The sequence below is a fragment of the Jaculus jaculus genome, chromosome 1 (assembly GCF_020740685.1).
Source record: "Jaculus jaculus isolate mJacJac1 chromosome 1, mJacJac1.mat.Y.cur, whole genome shotgun sequence".
Taxonomy (NCBI): domain Eukaryota; kingdom Metazoa; phylum Chordata; class Mammalia; order Rodentia; family Dipodidae; genus Jaculus; species Jaculus jaculus.
Genome location: NC_059102.1, coordinates 261807510 through 261833676, shown reverse-complemented (window position 1 = coordinate 261833676; position 26167 = coordinate 261807510). Strand labels below are relative to the sequence as shown.

The following is a 26167-nucleotide window of genomic DNA, read 5'->3' as shown; positions in this document are numbered from 1 at the left end:
GCAGTCAACCCCTCTGGCTGTCTGGACGTGCAAGGCAGGAATGCGCACCAGAAACCTTCCAGAACTACTTGCCCTTACAGACTAAATATCAATCAGAGGGTCAGCACCTAAGCCAGGACTGGCAAGAATCCAGAAGCATCTTTAGGTCTGGCTAATTCTGCCTTGTCCCGACACCACCACAGGCAGCCATAGCACATTGTGCACTCCTCTGGACTGGATGGTTCCAGGTGGCCCTTCATGCCCTGAGCCCCAAGAATGTCTGTTAAGAGCATAGCAAATATGAACTGTGAGTCCTGAACATTCAAAAATCAGGTTTGCAATCCCCAGTGTGGCATGAGATGTCAGTGCTGGCTGTTTTGATGGTCTGGCGAATGGGCCTTGGGTTTACCCACGAATGTGGAGGAATGGAGGTGACAGCGGAGCTGGGGTTGGGGGGAAGACCAGGCAGAGCCTGCTCGGGGAAGATGAGGCTTGCCAGATGAGTGGAATGGTGGAGTGCGCCTCATCCCGGAGGGCATGACCCAACCATGCACAAGCAGCTGAGATGGCGGTGACAGGGACCATGCTGGCAGGCGGAGGCCTTACTTGCATGAAGAGCTGGGCCCTGGGGGAGGAGTTCTCCACCATGCGGTTCACCATACTGATGAGAGTCTCGCTCTCACTCATCTGCAGCAGAGGAAGGAACGGACGATTCATTCATCCCCAGGTCTGGTTATCTCCCCACACACCCCTGGGCTTGTCTGCAGGAGGCAGGGAAGGGCAGCTGATCTGAGGGCCTCCAGCATCCTGTGCTTGGCCTCACCATGGTTCACCCTGTGAACTGTTTCAGGACCAGCAGTGAAAGGTGCTGCCCTAGCAGAAAGGTCTTGGCAGGGTGCTGGGGCCACGGGGCTCACTCTCACTGGCAGCATAGGAGAGACCAAGGTGCAGGACTGTTCCTCAGGATGCCTGACCACACTACCCAAGGCTGTCCTTTCCTTCCCACTTCTCACACTGCATTGGATGGAGACCATGCTGTTGGAAAGGCTGATTCCCCCAAATCCACACTCAGCTGAACTAAAATGGAAAACCTGGGACCTGCTCTCCATGTGGCCTTCACAAATGATCAGGCATGGGACCTCTGCCATCCCCCCTCACCCAACTGCCCACCCCTGGCTGTCATGTGGAAGGATCTCACTAAAAATGGTTCCCAGAGCTGGGCTAGAGGCATCCAGAAGGATCTTGGATGAGCTGGGGAGCAAAGAAGGAGGCCAAAATAAGCGGGCTAGGTTAAAGGGACACTCGGTGTTGGAACACAGCTCTCCGTGATGTCAATTTTGTATTTCAAGGACCATGAGGAAATTGAAGGGGAAAATGATTTGTCAAATAAAAAGGAGTGGGAAGGAGTGGGAAGGAGAGGGAAGGAGGGAAGGAGGGGAGGAAGAAGGACAGGTCAACCAGATCAATGAGAAATGCTCTCATGCCTCCACTGGTTCCAGTGGGAGAGGATCAAAAGTGAGCCTGTGGGGATGTTCTTGTTGTGTCCCTTTAACATCACTGTTTCACAGCAGATGGTGGGAGAAGACAGGAGGGAGGTATGCAGGAGAAGGTTCTGGGAGGGAAAATGGCTGAAGGAAGGAGGACAGAGCCACATTGAGAATGATCATCTGGGTCATGGCTTTTCCATGGTCTTCCCAATCTGGTCAGGTCTGCTATCTTCTCTTCTTCTTACCCCTTTGAGGCCACAGCCCGAACGTAGCCTTGTTTCTGCATGCTATGGGACAGGGCAAGACACCCAGCGCCCCATCCGCAGGTTAAAAAACCTTCAAAGCCAGGCGTGGTGGCGCTCACCTTTAATCCCAGCACTGGGAGGCAGAGGAAGAAGGATCACTGCAAGTTCGAGGCCACCCTGAGACTCCATAATGAATTCCAGGTCAGCCTGGACTAGAATGAGACCCTACCTCGAAAAAGCAAACAAACAAAAAATAAATAAATAAAAAACCTTCCTAGCATCTGATTTTTCTACCCTTTTTTTCCTATACTATAAAGTGATTTAAAAGGTTTTCAAAAGAATGCTTATGAGGTTGAGTCTTAATTAAAAAGTCAACAGAATGTCAGTGGCATTTTCTATAAAGATCCAAACTTAAGCCTAACCCTCTCTTCTTTGCGTGTGTGTGTGTGTGTGCGTGTAAGTGTATTTGTGTGTGTGCATGTGGACACATTTGTGTACACGCATGTGAGTGTATAGGAGATGAGGCAGATCTATCATCAAGCTTCGAGAAGACAGGTGAGGCCTAAGCTCTTCCTGGTCACCCACTGACCTTGCTCCTTCTCCACAAGGGGTCTGTAGCACCAACGGCATGCAGTGGGATGCTCCCCTGGCTGGTCTGCTTGTGCATTTGTGCCATTGTCATGCTTTGAAAGCCTTGTGAGCTCTCCACAGGCCTCTCCTCAACAGGGATCCTGTTTGCTATCTCTGTCTCTCCAAACTGTTAGGGAGGTTTCGTAGGAAAGCACGTGATCCAGTGCCTGATGCTGGTGAGTGGTGCCCCAAGGATGCTTCCTACTGAGGGTTAGAAGAACAGTAAAGTAACAGTGCTGTTCACCAACACAGCCTGACGAGGCTGTGTGCTTTCCCATCTAACTCCCCTAACGCCTCTGTGAGGCAGAAGAACAGCCTCTACCATGCCTGCAAACAGACTCAGAAAGATGAAGTGACATTTCCAAGGTTTGAAAAAAAGGTTCTTGTGAAGGGCAGTACTGGAACTAGTGTGGCACCGGGACGAGTGTGGCACCGTTTGGCTGCATCTGACCCCTTATTACACAGAAGTGCCTCTTATCACCTACAGGTGAGACCTCGGGTAGGTGAGTTCTGAAGCCCCTCACCCGTCTGCATGGAATGCTTGAGTGGCCAGGCACGATGGACAGAGCAGAGAGCCAGCCACAAAGCCACCGAGAAGACAGCCTGCTTGGAAGACTAGAGGGGGCATTATGAACCCTGGCCCTTCCCATTTCAAGACACTGCATGCCTTGCTTCCTAGTCACGCTCTGCGTGGACATCCTGGAACCTACCCTCACATGGCCTGGGATACTTATGGTATGGATATAATGTGTTGCTTTTAGAATAAGAATCAGGGCTGGAGGAGAGATGGCTTAGCACTTAAGTGCTTGCCTGTGAACCCTAAGGATCCTAGTTTGAGGCTTGATTTCCCAGGACCCACGTTAGCCAGATGCACAAGGGGATGCATGTGTCTGGAGTTCGTATGCAGTGGCTGGAGGCCTTGGCATGCCTGTTCTCTCTCTCTCTCTCTCTCTCTGCCTTTCTCTCTGTCGCTCTCAAATAAATAAAAATAAACAAAAAAATTTTAAAAATAAAATAGAATAAGAATCAAAGTTCTTGAGGGTCAGAAGTTGGCCTTGATGACTAAATTGTGGCAATCAGAGCTTCCATAGTGTGTAAGGTCTTCCACCAGGATGATCTCATCACAACAGGGAAACCCTCTGAGACGGCGGGTCACAAGGCTGTGACTGAGAGAATGTACAGTCATAGCTAAGATTTTAGCAATTTTAAGATTCTGGTTCCTGGAACTTTAAAAGCATGGACTCACACTGATAAGGTTTGACCCCAGCTCTGTCACCTATCAGATTCTCAGCTATCAACAGGTCAAAACCCGTGTCGCTATTCACAGCTGTGGCTTTGGCATGTTATTTAACCTCTCTATGGTTTAATTCCCTGGCTGTAAAATGGTGTTCAACAGTGACCATAGGCAAGCGCAAGGTTGCATATGCCCACTAGATGGCAGAAGCATCTGGCATTCAATTGCAGTGGCTGAGGCCCTGGGGTGCCAATTCTCTCTCTCCCTCTGTCTCTCTCTCTCTCTCTCTAAAATAAAAAAAAATAAAAATAAAAACAGTTGGGGGCTGGAGAGATGGCTTAATGGTTAAGGTGCTTGCCTACAAAGCCTAAGGTCCCAGCTTCGGTTCCCCAGTACTCATGTCATCCAAATGGACAAGGTGGCACATGTGTCTGGAGTTTGTTTGCAGGGCCTAGAGGCCCTAGAACACCTATTCGTCTCTCCCCTCCATCTATCTATATACACCTTTCTCAAATAAATAAATATATTTTAAAAAAAGAGTTGGAGACTGGAGAGATGACTTACCGGTTAAGGTGCTTGCCTGCAAAGCCAAAGGACCCAGGTTCATTTCCCCAGGACCCACGTAAGCCAGATGCACAAGGTAGCACATGCATCTGGATTTGGCTTTGTAGTGGCTAGAGGACGTGGTGTGCCTATTCTCTTTATATATAAGCCTCTTTCTCTCTCTCTCAAATAAATAAAAATAGAATATATTTTTTAAAAGGAGTTGGCCCTATTCTGCTTACAGTAGTACAAGGCAAGGAAGAAGAATAAAGGCTGCTACCATTTTTACTATCAGTACCAGCGTCTCTGCCATCCCAGACCTGCACAAGACAATACTGGGCATTTCCGTGTCCCTTGTAGTATGTGGCACACACCTAAGCCCGAGAGCATATGCTTACAGAATCACCCAGCTCACTGACTCGAAGCCTATTTCCAACCACCAGCTTTCATATAACAAACTTCCTTTGGCTTCAAAGACAAGGTAGCCAGGATTTAGATCTCTGGAGTGGAAGCCAGGCAGCCCGTGTCTCATTGGAATGCTCACTGCCTGTTCAGCTTGCTCACTGGTCAAACTGTGTTGACGTTACCACTTCTCTCAACCATGCTGACTTTTCAGGATTATGCGCTGGGTATGCAGAAGAGCTCTGCTGAGGAACTAACATATGGAACTCATATCACTTTCTAAGCTGTCCTGGAGCAGTTCTATAGGCTTCAGCTCACAAATTATAGAGCCTAACAATGTCTTGTGGAATATGAGTGGATCTCTCAGATACAGGCTTCACTAATCCCGGCCACTTTACATCCACACTTTGAGCTTCCTCAGTCTCTATTCTCTTCAGCAAAAATGCCGATTACCATGTGCCCACTGAGGGTAGCTCCACAGGGCTGAGCACTGAGTAAACAGGAGGTGACATTACTTATTCGTGTGCCCATCTATATGCCTCTTCCCCTAGGTAGCCCCAACTACCTTTAAGAGCTTTGGAAAAGGCTGTGAGGTAGCAACTAAAATATAAGCCACTTTGTTGTGTCCTGGTGGCATCAACAAAGGTTGTCAAATGGCTGGAGGGTGTGGGGGTGGGGAGGGATGGGGAGACAGGACAGGAGGGCAGGGGGGTGATGAGGGCACCAGCTCTGCCTACCTGCTGGTCCAAATACTCTAGGTTTCTTTGCAACTGAAGATCTAAAAGTTCATCCTACCCGGAGCCCGAGGCCAAGGGGCCAACCAGCAACACAAACAAACAGGAACACACAAAAGAAAACAATTTGAAAAAAAAAAAAAAAAAAGGAAGAAGAAGAAGCAAAGCAGTTAAGAATTAGCTGGGCACGGACAAAGAGAAGCTTCAGTCTTGTCCTTTGAGTTGTTCTGGGGACGGGAAGGCGTGAGGCCATGGGCAGGTGGAGGGACACACTCGCCATCACCTCTTCTAGGTCTGCACCTCTCCAGCTAACCTAAGCAGCTGTTCCTGAGTTTTCTGGAAAAATAAGATGCTTCTGGAAAGACACCTCTACGGTGTGTCAAGACTCTAGTCTGGACACTGGGAAAGTAATAATCCGCGTAGGACTGGCATTCCTCATACCTGCCCAACCTCCTCCACCTTGCCCTCTCGGTGCCATGTAGGGTCAGAGATCCTGGTAGCCCCCATGGGTCTCCCCAACCCACCCACGTAGAGCATGTGCATCCAGTCCTCCCGGAGAAGGGAATGCATCCCAGGAAGAGACAAATAGAAAAAGGAGAGAAAAGGAGCAGGCACAGTACGGAAAGTCTTTTCTTCCTCAATCACACCACCTGTCCCCTCTCCACAGGGAGCATTCCAAGCAAAGGGCAAGTTGGAGGCAAATGCCCAAAGGGAGAAAAATCTAGATGCCCTTGCCTACCTAGCCTGGTCTTGACCCCTCCGCCTGCATGCTGCTAGGGTCGTGCGGGGGTGGGGAGGGGCAAGAGGGCACAGGCTCCCTGCTCTGTGCAAAGGAGAAGAGGTGACTGGCCCCAAACACTGCGCTGGGACTTGAGGCCTTTTGTAGTAGGGCTTAAGGCCTTCTGCATGGCGGCTTGAGGCCTGGCTGGAAAAGAGGAGGTATCCAGAGGCAGCTAAAAACGTATGGGCCGACACTGGGCCCAGAGCATGCCTGGCACCTGCCCCAGTTCAGCTCCACCTTGGGTGGAGGCAAGGAGAGGAGGTCCTAAGCAGAGCAAGTGGAGGGGGGGAGAGGACGTACCATCTTATCGTGGACCATGGGGGACGGTGGGTAGTTGTAGGGGAACAGTCCTGCAGGGACTGGGCGCCTGTCTCCCAGGTAATCATGCTAGAACAGAAAGGGGATTGCAGAGGTCAGAGGGTATGGCTAGGACACGTCCCCAACAACTGAAGTTGAAAGTTAGGGATGTCTGTATATTGTCCCGGATCAGATTTGAAACTAAAATACATAAGCAGCTCTCCTTATAATAACCTGTCCAAGTCCTCAAGATGGGAAAAGACAGACCCTTTTTGCCTTCTTATGAAGACAGTCACAGAGAGCAGGTTTCTATTCTGGAGACAGAGCAACCCCCCAAGGCAGCTCTCCTGGGCAGATGCCTGGACCTACCACAGCCTAGCAGCCCACACCCCGCCAGCCCCAGCATCTCCCCTTTTCTCAGCAGACAGTCTCAGGAGAAGAGGAAGGTAGGGCAGACTGGTGACTCACCTTGGGGGAGCTGATGGATCGCCTCATCACATAGGCAGTAGGATCAGCATAGATGTCATCCGTGCGAGGTGGCAGCCGCTCAAAACGGGCACTGGGTGAGCGGACCGGGGAGTAGATGCGGGCACGGCTGTAGGAGCCTTGGCTGGGCGAGCGGGGTACGGAGTGGGAACGGGGCTGCAAGGAGAGGCGGCGTAGAGAGCTGGAAGCAGCGTCCAGCTCGTCATAATAAACTGGCTGCCGGGAGGGACTGGGAATCCAGACGGTACCATCCTGCCGCCCATAGCTGGTGGGATCCTTCCATTCACGCAGCTGGTAAGCAGGGCCACCCCCATTACGGAAAGGGTGGCGTTTGTCCTCCAGGCCCCAGGGTGGGCTGATCCGATCATAGGCTGGCATGGAGCAGATGCTGTCTGGCCGTACCCCTGGTGGGTAGCACTGATAGTCATCCGGGTACTGGGAGGAGTAGGGGCTGTAATACTCAGGGCCTCGGCGGGACACAGGGTAGAACCTGGAAGGGCTGATGGAGGAAGAGAGGAGACAGAGAGGACGTTATAAGGGCAACAGAAAAAATGGACACATTTCCAGGCACCCACCTGTGTACCAGTTCATCTCCCAGTGCTCCAGCTCACAGGAGGTATTTGAACCAGCATACCCAAGGCAGACAAGGGAGGCCACTGCCCAGGCAGGGGGCTGAGGCTTACTCTAGAGGTGAGAGAAAACCCCGTCCTCAACCTGCACCCTGGGGCAGAAGACTGCACCAACCAGAGCTCAATCTTGTCTCTTTAAAGTGAAAGTCCTGCCATTACCATCTAAATGTGAACCAGGCCCTTTCCAGGATAGGTGGTAGAAGAAAGTGCCGAATGCACCAGGCACCTGATGATGAAAAGACGGCTTTTTTTAATTTTAATTTTTTGGTTTTTGAGGTAGGGTCTTGCTGTAGTCTAGGGTGACCTGGAATTCTATGTAGTCTCAGGATGGCCTTGCACTCACTGCAATCCTCCTACCTCTGCCTCCCACGTGCTGGGATTCAAGGCGTGTGCCACCACACCCTGCTAAAAGGTGGCTTCTGGATCACATGATCTTGTCAAGACAGAACCAGTTAGTTCCTGGGACTCTTCATAGAGACCAATGCCCAGTGCCTGACCATTAGCAGTGAGACTCTAGCCTGTTACAGGACAGACTTCTCCCAGACCCAGGGACCCCTCCTGAGCCTATACTTGCAACCCCTGAAGCTGCTCACATCCCCAAGGAAGGAGCTGCTAGCTTCTGGTAAATACTGTTAGGCTCAGTAAATGTCATCAAATATTTGAAAGCCGGTCATCAGATTTATCCATGGGGCAAACTGATCATCAAGGATAGTATTAGGACAAAAGAAATACTTTATATTCTTTAAAAAAAAAAAAAAACACCACCAGAGACTGGAGAGATGGTTCTGCAGTTAAGGCACTTGCCTGCAAAGCCTGATGGCCCAGGTTTGATTCCCCAACACCCACATAAAGAGAGGTGCACAAGGTGGCGCATGTGTCTGGAGTTCATTCACTGCAGTGGCTAGAGGCCATGTTATGCCCATTCTCTCTCTATCTGCTTCTTTTCTCTCTCTCAAATAAACAAACATTTTATTTTTATTTTTATTTTTTTGAGGCAGGGTCTCACTCTAGCTCAGGCTGACCTGGAATTCACTATGTTGTCTCAGGTGCCCTCAGACTTATGATGCTCCTCCTATTTCTGCCTCCCGAGTGCTGTGATGAAAGGCGTGCACCACCACACCCGACAATAAATATTTTTTAAAAAAATAACTTCTGGGCTGAGAACATACCTCATCAATTAAAGGCACTTACATGCAAAATCTGACATCCCAGTCTCTCTTTTTCCCTCTCTCTTCCCCCTCTCTCCCTTGCAAATAAATAAAGTATAGTTTTGGGGCTGGAGAGATGGCTTAGTGGTTAAGACACTTGCCTGGAAAGCCTAAGGACCTAGATTTGATTCCCTAGTACCCACAAAAAGTAGATGCACAAGGTGGTGCATGTGTCTGGAGTTTATTTGCAGTGGCTAGAAGTCCTGACATGCCTGGTCTCTCTCTATCTATCTGCCTCTCTCTTTCAAATAAATAAATAAAATATATTAAAAAAAAAAACTTCCACCGGGCATGGTGGCGCACACCTTTAATCCCAGCACTCAGGCGGCAGAGGTAGGAGGATCGCCATGAGTTTGAGGACATCCTAAGACTCCATAGTGAATTCCAGGTTAGCCTGGGCTAGGGTGAGACCCTACCTCGAAAAAAACTGGAGAAATGGCTCTGCAATTAAAGTGTTTGCCTGCAAAGCCTAACGACCAGAGTTCAATTCCCCAGTACGCACATCATGCCAGATGCACAAAGCGGTTCATGCATCTGGAGTCCATTTGCAGTTGGAGGTCCTCGTGTACCCATTCTGTCTGTGTCTTCTATCTCTCCTTACAAATAAATAAATAAAAATGTTTTTTAAAAACCTTCCTTAGCCAGGAGTGGTGGTGCACGCCTTTAATCCCAGCACTTAGGAGGCAGAGGTAGGAGGATTGCTGTGAGTTCGAGGCTACCCTGAGATTACATAGTAAATTCCAGGTCAGCCTGGGCTAGAGTGAAACCCTACCTTGAAAACAAACCAACAACTTCCTTTAAACAATGGAATAACAGAGCTGTTCATAAAATAGCATGAGTTTGTTGGTGGCTAGTCCATTTCATGTAAGGGAAGATATAGGATCTGCAGCATGAATGGATGTCTGATAAGAATAGCTTCAAGGTTCCTACCTATTCCTGCCTGATTTCTGCCTACCCAACACCCTCGGGAGTAACACCCGAGCACTCCATCCACCCTGTTGTTGATGTCATTGTTTAAAAAAAAAAAAACAAAACAGAGTCTCATACAGCTCAGGCTAGCCTCCAGCTTGCTTGTGTCACTGAGCATAACCTTGAACTCCTGGTTTTCCTGCCTCTGCCATCATGCCTGAGTGTGTCCTTTCTTCCGAAGAAAGCAAACAGAAGAGCAAGAATCAGAGGCGGTGGGCAGACCCAGGATGGAGCCACAGTACAACAAAAGATTTGGACAAGCTTGAAATCAGGGACTGTCTTCGCTTCCCAACTCAGTCAGCTTCCAGAAGGTTCTCAGCAAGGAATGTCCCACAGGTTACTCCCCCTTCTCGTGCCCCAGCAATAACACCCTCCCAAGGCCCCCCACCTCACCTCCGAAGGTCTTCGGGTGGGGGCACCCCGCGGCGCAGGTTCACCCACTGCTGAAGCTGGCTCATGGAGCTCTTGCGCTGGGCGATTTTGTCAGGGTCCGTGCGCGGTGGGAAGTTCTGCCGGCGGCCCCCACTCTCCCCATCCTGAGGTGGGAAAGCTGTGCTCCCTGGTCGACTTGGAGAGCTGTACTGCCAGCCATTGGGTTGAGCGGGCTGCTCCCCACCCCCTGGGACTCTTGGGCCCTCAGGATAAGGGCTGCCAGGCTCTGAGGGTGGCTCGGGTCCAGCAGGGAGGCCATTGACTTTCACCAGAGACTCTTTCTTGACTTCAGGCCGCTCTGGTCCCCGCTCGGCCTTTTCACAGCCTCGGCCATCTCCCTCCCCCCGAGTCTTGGCCTCGGGCTCCGACTTGGCGAGGCTGTTGTGAGGTGGCTGCTGCTGGTGTTTGCTGGGTGGGATGTTCTCGGAGTCTGGCTTCTCGTGGCTGTAGGATGCCAAGAAAGATGCTGTCACTGACTGGCCCAGCTTGGGGTCGAGTGGGAGAGGTGGCAGGCTGGGCAGGGGAAAAGGAGTGGAGAGGAAGAGGCAAGAAGGAGGTGGTAGAAGCAGGGTGCATTAGCGCCCAATTCCGCTTCCCAGGATCTACCTTCTTGTTCTGGTTGGGCAATGACAATGATAACGTATAATAACTCTCCAATGCACACCGCACTTGTTGTGCCCGTTGGGTCTTCTTCTAAGGCCCTGCCCCCTCCCTTCTGTTACCTGTGTGGAGCCCAGCCCTCAGCTGTGGCCACGATGAGTTACCTCACCTAGTCTTGGTCTCCCTGGTTTCACAGCAGTAATTGTCCTTAGCCAGAGGCTTGTTACAGGCCCATTCTCTGACCTACAGAAAACTACTTAGCCTGGGCTGGAGAAATGGCTTAGTGGTTAAGGCATTTGCCTGCAAAGTCAAAGGACCACGGTTCGATTCCCCAGGACCCAGGTAAGCCAGATGCCCAAGGTGGCACATACATCTGGAGTTCGTTTGCAGTGGCTGGAGGCCCTGGGGCTCCCATTCCCTCATTCTCTCTCTGTATATATATATCTGCCTCTCTCTCTCTCTCAAATAAATAAATAAATAACATTTAAGAAAAAAAGCTACTTATCCTCCATGAATCTTGGGGGGAAGGTCCTCCCTGGTGGAGTGGTATGACGTCGCCTGCCCTTAGAGGACTGTGGGATCAAGCATGGCAGGCAGCAGAGGCAGCAATTGCTACCTCCAAATGCGTGGGCAAGCAAACATGCCAGCTCCCTTCTCCAAAGCACAGTCCTTCCAGGACTGACTTCCGTCAGAATGTGGAGTCCTTCAGGGAGGGAATATGGCAGACATTTCCTCCCCATGTTCCTAGTACCTGGCGTAGTACTTAATATGTTTATATTTACAGTAAGTATTTGTGAAACTAATGAAGAAACTTCTAAGAGCAGACAAAGACGGAAACTTGTGATCATTTTCTCCCTGTAGCTTCCTGACTTAGTCAAGCATCCTGTTGAACCACTGCTGGGTAAATGTTTCTAAGACACGTGGCTAGACTTAGAGCCTACACTGTGTAAAGTCCCTTCTTCTGGATCCTCATTAACACCTAACTCAAGGCTCCACACCCAGTTAAGGAGAGATAGGCACCAAGATGATGGGTGCTGAGAGCAGCCATATGTTGAGTGTTTGCTACATGTCAAGATTTTATATGCAATACACACTGCAGTCCTCACAGCAACCCCGTGCAGGAGGGTGATAATAGCTGGTTTTGAGAAGAAATTCAGGTACTGAGAGTTTAAATCAAGCCCCTGAGCTCACACTGGCCTAGTGGCCAACCTGTGATTTAAACCTGACTCCATCTTTCTTCAAAGGTTGTGTGCTTAACACAAACAACCTGGAACAACGACCCCATTGGGAGCAAATGGCCGAGTGACCCTCGCTTTTGGCTCCTGGACAATCTTTGTGGCCTCTCTCAACTCTTAGCCAGACCTCCTGTTTAGGTGTACAAAGATAGTTCCCGAGCTCTTCGGAGGTTGAAGCTCACACAATGGAGTCAGCAATAGCATTTGAACTGAGCCCTTCTAGAATGTTCCCTCCTTTCCTTTCCTCACTCTTATGCCAGGTACCCTGGGACTCACCTATGACGCACAGGCTGGGGCACGGACTTCTGGGCTGGAGGGATTTGGACCCGGGCAGCCTCCCCCATGGCCTGGATCCATGCTTCCTGCTCTTCAGGGCTCTCGGCACTGAAGAAATACGTGCGAACTCCAGCATGCTCAGCCTGTGGGGAGAGGCAGTGCGTGGAACTGGCTCCAGCCTCATCTACCCAGCACACAGTCACCTGCAGGGAGAGGACACCCACCCCCACAGGAGGGGTGGTCAGTAAGGCCATTCCTGGCCGCAGCTCTTCCCCAGATGGAGCTCAGGAGTGAGGTGAGGAAGGCGGCCTACAGCTGCCCCACGGATCCCAGCTGCTTTCAAGGCACCTGCCTGGTCTCAAAGCTCCCAAGTAGCCCAATCGACAGGCAATGAGCCTACCTGCCCTGAGGGGACTGTAGGCAGGGGGACAATCACCATGCCCACTCTCCCCTCTAATTCCACATGTGAGTTGCCAGGCAGTTAATTGAGGGCTGGGGAGGCTGCCTAGACACGGGCCCACCTCAAGTCCAGCTTCACAGCAGGGAGACAGCGGAGCCCCTAACCACGGCATGCAAGGCACGCACTGGCAAACAGACAGAACACACTACCTAGTTGGTGGCTGTGAGCAGGCACAGCGGGCGAGAACCCAGAAGAGAGCTCCTGTTCAGAGAAGGGGATCCTCACGTGGCCAGAAGGAGAAGAGGCAGAGACAGGTCAACCGACACCAGAGGGAGAGACAGACGGTGAGGCAGGAAATGGTAAGGAGCATGGGGGTAGTTGCAGGCTGTCCCCCCACCTTTTTTTAAAATCACCCAGAAGGACAGCAGCACATAGCTGTGCCCAGCTCAGCTCTGCAAGAGGTAGGGCATGGAGAGTGCACACTATGGGAACCTGGGCTATAGTGGGCAGTGAGCCTGGGAGCCTCAGTGTTGTACCCAGTTCCTCTGCTAGCAAACAAGATGCTGTAGTGTTCTGGCCTAAACTGATGCATCAGCCTGGTGAAACTCAAGGCTCACAGGGCACAAGGAAAACAGGCTACTGTGGTGGGTTCCCCAGATAACACCCTCAATCTTCTGGGAAAGGTTTATGTCACATGATGGGAAGCTCCAGGTGCTATTAAGAATTTCAGAGGCATCCGGGCATGGAGGCTCATGCCTTTAATTGAATCCCAGCACAATCCCAGCACTCGGGAGACAGAGATAGGAGCATCACTGTGAGTTCAAGGCCACCCTGAGACTATATAGTGAATTCCAGGTCAGGCTGGGCTAGAGTTGAGTTCCTACTTCAAAAACAAGCAAACAAAAAAAGAATGTCTCAGAGGCAAGCCTTACTCTAGCCTCAGTCCCTTGGGGTTGCTGGGAGTTAAGAGAAGGGTGAGCCTCTCTGGCTAAACTCGGAGCTCTCCAGAGCAACAAAGTCAAGCTCATAGCCTTCCAGTACTTTCCTGACCCAGCCTTCAGGAGACTCCCTTGGCTGTGCCCGTCCTGCCCCACTGACCCGCCCTTCAGCAGAAGGCCTGTGGGAGGCAAGGGGCTGATGGACAGCAGGGAGGGGTACCCTAGGAGGGCAAGGAGGCTGCGGGGGCTTGGAACTGCACAGGAGTAGAGCCCAGGGCCCAGGGGAGCCCTCTGCAAGGAGAACACAGGGAGGGAGAGCTGGTAGTGTGTCCTGGGGCAGGTAGGCAATGAATTCATCCATTCATCCAGTAAGCCTCTCCTGGGCTCAAGGCACTAGTCACAAGGAAGATAAAGACAGGTCCTTATGCTTGAGCTGGGGACAAAACATGCCACGGGGAACAAGAAACAAATGCAGACCAAGGAACAAGTATTTGTGACAGGGGAAGGCAGAGGGCCTGGGAAAAGACTGGGCTATTGATGGGAGGGGCTCTGGCCTGGAATATGAAAGAGAATTGAGGGAGAGGTCCTACTGGGGAGCCCTCAAAGGGAGGGGTAAAAGACGCTAAGGCATTCACCCGTGGCTGAGCAGGAACATTCCCGGCTCCTCATTATTTGCCATCCAACAGTCATGTCTGGTGTGGCCACAGTGGGACAAGCCTGATGCCTGTCTCAGCTCTCCTCCCTTCCCTGGGGATGGGCACTGAATAGCCCCAGTCAGACCTTTTGTAGGCCACTGAGCACAGGCCTCAAGCTGGGCCTTAAAGAGCCAGTGCATGCCTTGAGAAGGGGCGGGGCAGGGGGGGCGGATGGCAAAGGACTGGAGGGTACCCAAGTGTTCCACAGGGTGTGTGTCAGTCACTCTGGGACATTTATCTGGTGCCTGTAAATGGCACAGCTCCAAGCAGGAGTGTGATGCTCTGACAGGTCTGGTATGGAGGGTGAGACAGGCTGTGGATTGTGTGTGGGTGCAAATGTGTCTGGGTGGTGGGACTGTTGTTAGCTAAACAACCTGTTCCTATTTCCCCAGTTAGAACCTGGCTCCCTGGAGTCAGGGTGGTATCAATTGTTCATTCTGTTCACGCCTCTGGCACATGAGGCCCTGGGAGGCTGGAAACTTAATTATGTACCAAATCCATCCCTCCTAGTTCCCTGGCAGAACCCGTGTGTGCTGCCCACCTTTACCACGGTCTGCACAGCAGGAAGAGCCTAGGAGCCAGATAGTGACCTGCCTCAACCTATCAACTATTGCCACAGGTTTAAGGGTCATGGACAGCAATTCTCAAGGAGGGGAGAAAAGGCTTTGTACTCAGACATGTAGAGTCGATATTATAATTTCATATTTGGAAAAGGAAAAAGAGCCTAGGTTTTTTGTGTGTCTTTTTTATTTTGGCATCACAAAACACAAAGGGCACAGGATTTTTATAGTTCTTATTGGGTCATGAATTTTTAAGTGTGGAAAAATACCAGCCGAGGATGAGCCAGCTGCAGGCTGAGTAGATCCCCAGGGGTTCTGAGGGAGTGGCACCGAGCAGGAAGAGTCCCATTTTCCTGTGCACTGGTCCTCTCCAGTTGTCTAAAGAGTTTGGGGTGTTTAGCATCCACAAAAAGCCCAAGATCCATTCCTAGCACCTTGGGAAAAAACTGTCTATAGTGACACATTTTACAGCTTGAGACCAGAATGAAATTCAACTCTTCATATTATCTGAAGATTAAACTTTGAGTGAGTTTGATTGAGGGAGTACATACAGTTTCCTGGACCCAAGACGGAGAAGCTGCCTTCCCATAGCCACCACCTCAGAGCCCACCCACCACAGCCCCGCTCTGCAGAGGGACAGCCTGGCTACGAGACTGAGGGCCCAAGACAAGATCAGGACACAACTTTCTTCTCTGGTTAAAAAAAAAACAACAAACAACTACAGCAGCACTGAGGCATACCTGTACCTGTCCCCCTGTGACATTTACCCATTGGGATGCTGAGGAAGGAGGGGCCCCCGGTACAGTCTCATTTGCCTCACAGTGAAGAGTCTAGGGACCACGGTTTGCTCACCTCCCTGCCACTGCATTGGGGCTTCCTTACAGAGTCGTTCCTTTTTTGTTGTTGTTTGTTTTCTTGAGGTAGGATCTCGTTCTAGCCCAGGCTAACCTGGAATTCACTATGTAGCCTCAAGCCGGCCTCAAACTCAGAGCGATCCTCCTACCTCTGCTGGGATTGAAGGCATGCATGCCAGGGAGCGACATTCTTGACCCTATTCCAGTACCCTATGTTCTAGAAGAGCAAAGTCTCTCCCCGTTCCATTCTGAAAGAGGAAGACCAGCTGACCTTAAAGGTGTGCTTCCGGCTGATGTTGTCAGAAGGCTGCACGGCCGCAACCCGGAAGCTCAGCAGGGGAATACTGCCCAGGACGCTCTCCTCCTTCTCGTCTGTGGGGACATAGGCACAAAGGGGTGTGGGCACAATGCAGGGGTGGGGGGGGACGCGAGGCGCTCAGCAGCCCTACAATAGTAAGTGTCAATGAGTACTCCTTGCCAGGCACCAAAGCCACCATGTGTACTCCAGGAGGCTTGTGGAATCAGAGAAGGTTTGCCCTCCCTCCGAGAGTTGTCACTCTCTTCAAACAAATAAACACAAATAAACGAGGAAAGAACTGCTCACACCTCTGGGGTGTTCCTTTAGTGTCTGGTCTAGCCAATAACTTACTGGACCCGTGAAGTGGTTCTACTATTAGCCACAGCGTCATCTCAGGAGTGGACACATAGAGACTAAGCAATTTGTCAGGGTTCCTTAAATTGTAAGTTGTAGAATTAGTCTTCAAACCCTGATCCCTAGCCTATCTACCCTGTGTGATAAGCAAGACCATTCCAACAGTAACATACATCACAGGGGGCAAGACGGAGTCATTAGCCCTCCTGCTTTCTTCTAACTCCTTGGGTTTGTTTCTGTGTTGAGACAAGATCTTGCCCGACAGCCCAAGCTGGCTTGCAACTCACTATGGAGCCTCATACTTGTGATCCTCCTGCCTCTGAATTCAGAGTGCTGGAATTAGGATTACAGGCTTGAGCCACCGTGACCAGCCTCGTAATAACCCTTTCCGAATTCCCTCTTGGCCCCAGAATTCTGCCTCGCCCTTCCCTGCTATAGATGCAGCCACAGTTAAGGTCCCTGCCCTCCACAGGAAGGCACTGCCGTGTGATCCTGGCTCACCCACCCCAGGACACAGCCACTACATAATCCATCACCTAGCTGGCCAGTGCTGTCAGGAGGGCAGTAAGGATGGAAAGCATTCTGTGGGACAGGCAGGGGACATCTAGGAGGCTATGGCAAGACTTCCCCAGGATTTCTCTTTGTTCCCTAGGCAGAGGCCTCTGAAAACCCTCCAGGAGAGGTTCAGAAGAAAGCTCTGTAGGATTATAAACTCCCAAGGGCCACTTCCCCAATGACCACTCTTGAGGCACGTGGTCTGTGGTTCATGCTTGTCCAGCTCTTCCAATGGTGCCAGAGGAAGGGGTAAACCACAGTAGAGGGGACTCGGGGATGGACCCCAGGCCTGCCTCAGGGGAAACTGAGGTGAGACCGTCACTGTCCAGACAGCAGAGTGTGGGTCAGGGTTGTGGAGGTGTGTGGCTTGGGTGTGAGTGGGCCCTGTCCACATTCACACTGGGATTTGTGTCCATGTGTGAATGCTGAAAAGTGTTGGGCTGTTTAAGAGAGGAGTTCCCTTCTCAGTGAGTTCCTCTTCTGGGGCGGGGACTTGCAAGGCCAAGCCCTCATCCTGGTTTATGTTTTCCCACATTCCCCCTCTTGTCCTTCTGCTTTGCACCATGAGCTGAAGCAGCGAGCCGCCTCTCCCCAAGCTGGGCACGTGAGCAGGTGCCATCTCTCAGACCTGCCAGCCTCCAGACCTGAGGACCCAAATAAACTTCTCCTGTCAATTACTCCCATGAAGACGGGGGTAGAGTCCTGAGGCCACCCACCTGTGGCCCATGACCCTGGCTTTTCTTAGTCCTGCCCAACGCTGACCCCTGGGGCGCCCTTGCCTCCCAGGGCTCAGGACCTAGGCAGATTCTTCTCCCCCAGTTTTGGACTTTTCTCTGTGCCTGGCCCCAGTATCCCTCGCGCCTGCCTGGCTACAACTCAGGGACAACAGAGCTCCAGGGCAAGAGGGCTAGCAGGTACAGCCCGTGCTTGTCAAAGTTAATGGTTGACTACGCTTGCTCCCAGGAGGCCCAGGGAAAACCAGAGCTTTATCAATCTGGGACAAGCAAACGAAGCTTCTCTTGCTTCCAAATCATTTCCCCCTCTCTCTTCTGGTCCCCCACACCCACCTACCTCCCTCCATCACAACAGCCTGATCCGACACCACCATCAACATTGTCATCAGCCCTTGCTCATACCCTCTGTGCCCATCCTGATATCTGATGCTGTGCACATCTCAAAACAACTTCTGCCAGGTGCACTCAGGGAGGCCGAGGTAGGAGGATTGCCATGAGTACAAGGCCAGCCTGAGACTACATAGTGAATTCCAGGTCAGCCTGGGCTACAGTAAAACCCTACTCTGAACCGCACCCCCCCCAACAAAAAAAAATAACCTCCAAGAAGAGTCTATATCAAAGTTAATCAGATCTTTGCCCTCCTTTCTTCTGGGGCAGGCAGGGGAGCCCCACAGAGAGGGCAGGAGCTGGGGCTGGCTGTTTATTCGGCACTAAGTGAGCATCTACGCTGTGCTGCAGAGGTTCCAGGGCTGAGATCCCATAGAAAACAAAGGGGTCCAACTTCTTGCTCCCAGGACAGACTGCACATCTGGGGACCAGGAGGAATCGACACCAGCATCGACATACAGTAACTGCTGTGCTCCTCCTCACACTCCCTTTCCCCCCCTCTCCCAGGGAGTTCACCACCTCAAAGGCTGCCCTGTTCACCTGCTGCACCGCCAACCAGAACCCAGAACCCTGCCCCAACCAACAGGCACTCACTAAGTGCTGATGACTGGGAACTGAGTGAGCGAGTGAGTGAATGTGTGGCTGGGCTGTGGCACCCTATTGCCACGCTATTGGCACAAGGAACGAGCCCGGAGAGCCCTGTCTGCCTATGCTCGTCCAAAGCAGAAGCCAAAGGCACAGCGGGCAGCGACAGGACGGCATCCCGCTTCCCCAGGGAGAGCTCACCTTTGTAGTAGAACAGGCAGCGGTCCACCAGGACAAACCAGCGTTTGTTCCACTGCTTCACCCCGGAGCTGGCCTGCGAGACACATGAACAGACACACATGGGGGCCATGAGCCGGGCCAGGAAGTGGGGGAGATGCTATCAGGCAGCCCCGTGCCGGCTATAAGCACATCCTGGGTCCAGCTGCAGCCCTTCCCTGACACCTGGCAGCAGCTGAGGGCTCAGGCGCTGGGAAGTGACACTAAATTATTGCCTATGGCCTTGCAGGTCTGCCCTTCTGAGGCTCCGTGCCTCCCCCAGTGAAGGAAAAAGAGGGCAAGACATGAGCCAGAATGAATGAGCAGAAAGGCAGGCAAGAATCTGGGAACAGCAGTCTGGGAAGAGTTGGTGGACCCCAGGACTTGAAGAAGACACCCCACTCCTACACAGCAAGGGCAACTACTGATTTTTTGGTTTTTTGTTTTGTTTTGGTTTGGTTTTCAAGGTAGGGTCTCGCTGTAGCCCAGGGTGACCTGGAATTCACTATGTAGTCTCAGGGTGGCCTCGAATTCATGGCAATCCTCCTACCTCTGCCTCCAAGTGCTAGGACGAAAGACGTGCACCACCACGCCTGGCTGTTTTTTGTCTTTTTAAGGCAGGGTCTCTCTCTAGGTCAGGCTGACCTGGAATTCTCAGGGTGGCCTCGAACTCAGAGCAGTCTTCCCACCTCTGCCTCCCCAGTGCTAGGATCAAAGGCGTGCGCCACCACGCCCAGCACAACTACTAATTTTTTGTTTTGTTTTGTTTTGGTTTGGTTTGGTTTTGGTTTTGGTTTTTCAAGGTCTTGCTCTAGCCCAGGCTGACCAGGAATTTGTCTCAGGCTGACCTCAAATTTACAGCAATCCTTCTACCTCAACCTCCTGAGTACTGGGATTAAAGGCCTATGCCACCACGGCTGGTAAGGGCAAGTACTGAAAACAAGCCACGGGCTGCTCTGATGGGACTGGTAATCAGGTATATTCCACAGATATTGCACTGTCATTCAGAAACCACCCTCCCCTGGATTCCCAAATTTGATAGTAATTAATCAGGGTGACTTTGGGAAGATTTTCAATTTCTTTCTTTTTTTTTTATTTTCATTTATTTATTTATTAGAGACAGAGAGAGAGAGAGAATGAGCGCACCAGGGCCTCTAGCCACTGCAAATGAACTCCAGACACATGCGCCACCATATACATCTGGCTTACGTGGGACCTGGAGAATCGAACCTGGGTCCTTAGGCTTCACAGGCAAGTGCCATAACCGCTAAGCCATCTCTCCAGCCCCAGATTTTCAATTTCTCTGAGCCTATATATGATTGGAAGACATCTTCACAGACACAACAGTAGAGCACGCCCAAACGCACTCGAGCTGTTGAAAGCACAGAGGGCTCACAGTGCTGCTTAGAGAGTAGAAGTCGTGGTAGGCAAAATGGCAGGGTGGCCTCACCTGTTTGAAGAGCCAGCCTGCCTTGGTGACAGGCGCGTTGGGATTCCTCTTCATGGAGTGTGAGCGCTTGCCGAAGGCTATGGCTTTGCGGGATGTTCGATTCGCCTGTGTGGAGCAAAAAGAGAAGCTGGCCTAACTTCCTGCCTCCCCTTTTCGCTCCCTCTGCAGTAGAGCTGCCCCTGCTAGGACCTGACTCCTGGGTGCCCTGGAGCCCAGAGACCCAGATGTGAATCTTGGATCTGTTACTAACTCAAGGACCTGGCTTTTCAAGTCTTGGTTCTTGGCTGGAGAGATGGCTTTGCAGTTAAGGCACTCGCCTGTAAAGCCTAAGGACTCATGTTCGACTCTCCAGGTTCCACGTAAGCTAGATGCACAGTGATACAAACATGCAAGGTCACACATGTGCACAAGGGGGGGCATGCATCTGGAGTCTGATTGCAGTGGCTGGAGGTCCTGGCTCGCAATTCTCTCTCTCACATTAAAAAAAAGTGCATTACCTCAAGTCTTAGTTCTTCCTATGGGTCTCAAAATAATAGTCTTCACTGTCACATAGCCCCTCCCCCACTTTTCTTTTTTTTTTTTTGGAAGAGAAAATGACTTTTTTTTTCAAGGTAGGGTCTCACTGTAGCTCAGGCTGACCTGGAATTCACTAGGTAGTTTCAGGGTGGCCTCGAACTCCAGGCAATCCTCCTACCTCTGCCTCCTGAGTGCTGGGATTAAAGGTGCGCCACCACGCCAACTTTGAGTCTAATATTTTGATATCCATCATCCTGTTCACTCTAAGACTTGCAATCACCGTGAGAGATCTCATAACTGTTAAGGATGACCAATTCACCGGCCTCTTACAGGACCTTCATGTCCTCAACCCCAGATCCTACGCCAAGACGCCCCGCATCTTCATCCCACAGGCCCGTCTTCCCATCACAGAATTCCCTCCCTGGGGCTTTCTTCTTCGCCCCCCCCCCGCACTGCTTTTGAACTTCCCTGAGCGCCCCAGCTCCTCAACCCCTCCCTTTGTTTTGGATCCATCTGTTACTTCCTGCTTTATTCCCCTTCAAAGCCAGACTCAAAATCTCAGCCACCATCCTTCTGCTTCATCTTCTCTAAGAAACCAAATTTTCCAAATTAATCAAATTATCCGCCTCTGGACAGTGCTGCTGCCAGAGGGTGCTGTTGGGGGTGGGGGTGAGATAAGAGTCACGGCAGACGCAGGTCCCCTACCCCAGCTGGGCTGAGCCAGGGAAAACAATTCCACTCCCTTCCCCCAACATTTCTCCCGAGCCCTGCACACTCCCCCCGCCCCAGCCTCTGCTTTCCCCCACTGTGGACCCGGCTTCCCTACAGAGGAAACTGTAGCTAATCAGACACGCACTGCCTCAATTTCACACCTTTTTACCTAGAAATGCACTGTCTGCTGTTCCTTTGGCTCTCTCCTCCCAATGTCAAAACAAATGTCATCCTCCCTTCAAGGGCAATGCCTCTGTCCTAAGATGCAGCCCCAGATTTGTCTTCAAGGGCAACGGCAAGGGCAAGGCTGCCGCTCAGTGGAGCACTTGCCTCGCCTATGAAAGGCTCTGGGTTCCAGACCCAACATCACACAAATCAATCCTCAAGGTGTCCTCCACGGGCGGCTTCTCCTCTAGTCTCTCCATCTGCAAGCCATCTACCTCGGTCTCACACTCCCACAAACCCTAACCCTAACCTTCTCCCGCCCAGCCCTCCTCCTGGGGCCACTGCGAAGCAAAGCCCACCCTTTCTTGTTCCCTGGGGTTAGGCTACTAGGAAGAAGCCCCATCTTTCTCTCCTCCCCAGACTCCAAACTCTCTGATACGGTTTGAAAGTGAAATGTCCCCCACAGGCTTGTGACTTGAATACTTGAGAAGCTTAACAGGTGGAAGGTGTGTCAGTCTCAGGGTCTCAGAGCGCCCGGTCTCCCCCTCCCCCCACCCAACTGGCCCAAAATGAAGCCGTCTTTCAAAGGGCCTACTCTCTTCTCTGCTGCGGGAGGGAGGACAGGACACCGGGCAGGCCAGCTGTGGGCTCTCTCTCCTCTCTTTTCTCTCTCTATCTCTCCTTTCTCCACTTCTCCCTTAGCCTGCAGCACGTGTGTCGGCTGCCACTTGTATACTGTACGCCTACGGGCCAGTTGCAGCTCTTCTTCCCTTCTTCCCCTAACCCTCCTAAGCCGTGCTTCGTTGTTTTTTGTTTGTTTGTTTGTTTGTTTTCTTTCTTTTCTTGAGGCAAGCCCAAGAGACTGGTTGTCTTTTATGAGAGAGAGCCATGGAGCGGGAGAGAGAATTGGTGCTCCAGAGCCTCCTACCTCTACAATCAAACTCCAGACATGTGCACCACTTTGGGCACATGTATCACCTTGTGCAAATGGTTTACGTGGGATCTGGGGAGTCACACATGGGTCCTTGGGCTTCACAGGCAAGCACCTTAACTGCTAAGCCATCTCTCTCCAGACCAAGTATTCTTTTTTTTTTTTTTTTGAAAAAAAGTTTTTTTAATTTATTTTCAAGTACAGAGACAAAGAGAATAGGCACGTCAGGGCTCCTTGCCACTGCAAACAAACACCAGATGACTGTGCCACTTTGTTCATCTGACTTTATGTGGGTACTGGGGAATCAACCAAACCTGGACCATTAGGTTTTGCAAATAAGTGCCTTAACAATTGACCCACCTTTCTAGCCCCTAAAGCATTCTTAAAAAAAAAAAATGTTTACTTACCTATTCATTTGAGAGAGAGACAGACAGAGAGGAGTGGGGGGAGAGAGAAAATGGGCACACCAGAATGAACTCCAGATGCATGTGCCACCTTGTGTATCTGGCTTTATGTGGGTACTGGGGAATTGTACCTGGGTCCTTTGGCTTTGCCCACAAGTGCCTTAACTGCTGAGCCATCTCTCCAGCGCCCCCCCCCCCCCAGTATTCTTAATTAACCCCCATACTGGCCTCAGAGCCTCTATCTCAAACCTCATAGTCTGACAGTATGTACTCAGCGTGGGGGAGCTTTGGAGGTTATACCTCCAGGCTCAGTTCCTGCCATTCACTCTGCTGTCTGGGTTGCTCTGGTAGGAAGGGGGTGCCACACACTCCATTGCCACAAACTGACCTGCTCCATCCCACCATGATGGACCGAAACCAGGAGCCCAGCTTCTCCTCCCATAACTCATTTCTGCTGGGCATTACCATAGTGATGAGAAAGTATTAGCGAGCTCCCTACCTCCTTCCTGAAACAGCCCTTGCTGTGCCAAGGCTTGAAGTAAGATCACCCAGTTCTTGACCACTATAAAGCACTGGGCAAGGATACCTTCCTGGGTCCTTTCCTAGACTTTTTTTAAAAATATTTTTTCTGGTTTTTCAAGGTAGGGTCTCACGCTAGCCCGGCTGACCTGGAATTCACTATGTAGTCTCAGGCTGGCCTTGAACTCACAGCTATCCTCCTACCTCTGCCTCCTGAGTGCTGGGATTAAAGGTGAGCACCACCACACCCACCTTCGAGACTCTTCCTTTGGCCCTGCCGCACTACTCTCGTTCTCCCCAGTGCTGGGATTAAAGGCACGCACCACTACACCTGGCTCTCTACCTTGCAACATCTAGTCTGTGATTGCTCCTTCGTCTCCCCTTCTGCTCTAAGGGCTGATAAACCTCAACCAGGCTTTTATTTTCTGAACTGAAGTTCATCCATACTCCCCATCCTCCTTTCCCCCCTCCTCCTTTGTGGTGCAGGTATGGAGCTCAAGGCCTTGCACATGCTAAGCAAGCACTCTGCCACTGAGGTCCATCTACCACTGAGGCCTATCTTCTTCCTTGTCTTCAAATCCTTTCCTCTCAAACAACACTGTTGTTGTCTTGCATGTCCTCATTTCTTCCTGCTGTGTACTAACATGGCTTTTTACTTATTTATTTTTGTGGTAGGGTCTCACTCTAGCCCAGGCTGACCCGAAATTCACTATGTAGTCTCAGGGTGGCCTTGAACTCACAGCAATCCTCCTACCTCTGCCTCCCAAGCACTGGGAATCTCCTGCTTTTTCTTCTGGCTAGCGCTCACCACTTAGGACAGTTGAGACTTCTCTGCACAGCACAGAAGAGCAGGTCTGAAGATCTGGCTGGGGCTATGACCCATTTTCTGCTCAATTAGCACACGGGCCCCACCTCTGACTCTCCCCCATCCTCCCGCCTCTGCTCACCGTGCTCCCTCGTGGGGATGAAGCCATCCTCCCTTTTCTTGTAACAACTTCCCACTGGTCCTTTGAAGTCTACCATGAACTCCCCCATTCCATTAAGTCCTGGACTTGGTCCCCAATACCAAATAAAATACCAGCTGCAGTGGCACATGCCTATAAACCTAGCACTTGGGAGGTAGAAACAGGGGGCAGTCAAGAAGTCAAAGTTATCTTCAACTACATAGTGAGTTCAAGGCCAGTCTGGGATGTGTGAGACTGTGCTTCCCTCAGAGCTCCCAGACGAGACCCTGCCTCTAATATTTTATTTTTATTTATTTATTTAAGAGAGAGAATGAGCATGCCAGGGCCTCCAGCCACTACAAATGAACTCCAGATGCATGCACCACCTTGCACATTTGGCTTACGTGGGTCCTGGGGAATTGAACTTGGGTCCTTGGGCTTTGCAGGCAAACACCTTAACTGCTAAGTCATCTCTCCAGCCCTGAGACCCTGCCTATAAATAAATAAATAGTTCTCAGTAAATATTATGACAATCATCCACTTGTGTTTTTTCCCCCCTAGTCAGACAAGTAAAGCTAAGATTCCCTTTGAGGCCCTCCAAGTCCCATCACCTATCTCTTCCCTAGAGGCAGCCATTGGCCCAAAATCAATCTTCCTACCCGTGGTTACATACTTGTGCTGCAGACGTGTCTATACATATGCAGCCCTGCTTTCATGTTTACACATTTTACATAAGTGATATAGCTTTTATCTTCTGCCACTTGCAGAATGATATTTCCGTAGCGTACCCTTGTTCATACATACAGAGAGAACGCACAGTGCATTTTCATTTTTGGAGAATGCTCCATTGCAGGAACACACTGCGTCTATGCCTTGCTCCTTAGCTGTTTCATCTCTTCAATGTTTCTCCGTCTCTCCCATTCCCTTCTCCCCTCTCAGGCCCGTTGTCTATGCTCATCATGCCTCTCAAACCACCTCTATTAGAGCCTCCAAGTTCCACATCGTCACTAAGTCTAGAGGATACGTTGAGTCCTGACCTTGCTGGATCTCTTGGCAACCCTGTTCTCTGGTCTCCTGCTTTCTCTTTCCATGCTGGCTCCCCATCACCACATCCTTCCTGTGGCATCCCTCTTTTGCTGCCCCTTAGGTGAGTACTCCCCAATAAGTGTATCATTTTAGCCCTCAGGGGACAGTTGACAAGGTCCAGAGACAATTCTGGCTGTCACAAGAGGAGGAGGGTCCTGTTGGTATCTGGTGGGCAAAGACTAGGGGTGCTTCTCAGCATTCTACAACACGCGGAAGAGCCCCATACCACCAGTGCGTTATCTAGCCCCCAGCGCTAGCCAGGCTGAGGCATTGAACCTCGCAGCCAGAGGCTGATCTTCTGCAAGGTTCTGTTCTGAACCCTCTTTCCTTCCAATCTGCACTGGATTCCTCTCCTATCCCCTGGAACCTAAAGAATGCACTGGACAGGACAGGATTTCCCTGGAGGTTCTGAGATCTCACTAAACATGCACTAAAAACATTTACTGGGCCGAAGAGATGGCTTACCGGTCAAGGCACTTGCCTGCAAAGCCTAAGGACCCAGGTTTGATTCCCCAGGACCTATGTAAGCCAGATGCACCAGGTGGTGCATTTGCAGTGCCTAGAGGCTCTGGTGTGCCCATTCTCTTTTTCTCTTTCTCTCTCTCTATTTCTCTCTGCCCTTTCTCTCTCTCTCTTTTTGTTTTTTTCCCTGAGGTAGGGTCTCGCTCTAGCCCAGGCTGACCTGGAATTCACTATGT

General features: G+C 51.1%; 1 protein-coding gene across 9 annotated transcripts in view; it reads right to left on the bottom strand.

The window, feature by feature from the left end:
- Positions 1-26167, bottom strand: part of Plekha6 (pleckstrin homology domain containing A6) — a 180927-nt gene that overhangs the window by 24000 nt on the left and 130760 nt on the right. For 6 of the 9 annotated variants that reach the window (XM_045159087.1, XM_045159113.1, XM_045159147.1 and 3 more), the window contains 9 exons: positions 20194-20298; positions 18729-18801; positions 15886-15986; positions 12168-12370; positions 10018-10500; positions 6801-7317; positions 6336-6422; positions 5258-5311; positions 586-666 (listed from right to left, as the gene is read on the bottom strand). In XM_045159087.1, the coding sequence (XP_045015022.1) occupies positions 586-666; positions 5258-5311; positions 6336-6422; positions 6801-7317; positions 10018-10500; positions 12168-12370; positions 15886-15986; positions 18729-18801; positions 20194-20298 (1704 nt within the window). The remainder of the gene's footprint in view (positions 1-585; positions 667-5257; positions 5312-6335; positions 6423-6800; positions 7318-10017; positions 10501-12167; positions 12371-15885; positions 15987-18728; positions 18802-20193; positions 20299-26167) is intronic. The other 3 variants (XM_045159099.1, XM_045159107.1, XM_045159094.1) reach the window with 2 other exon arrangements.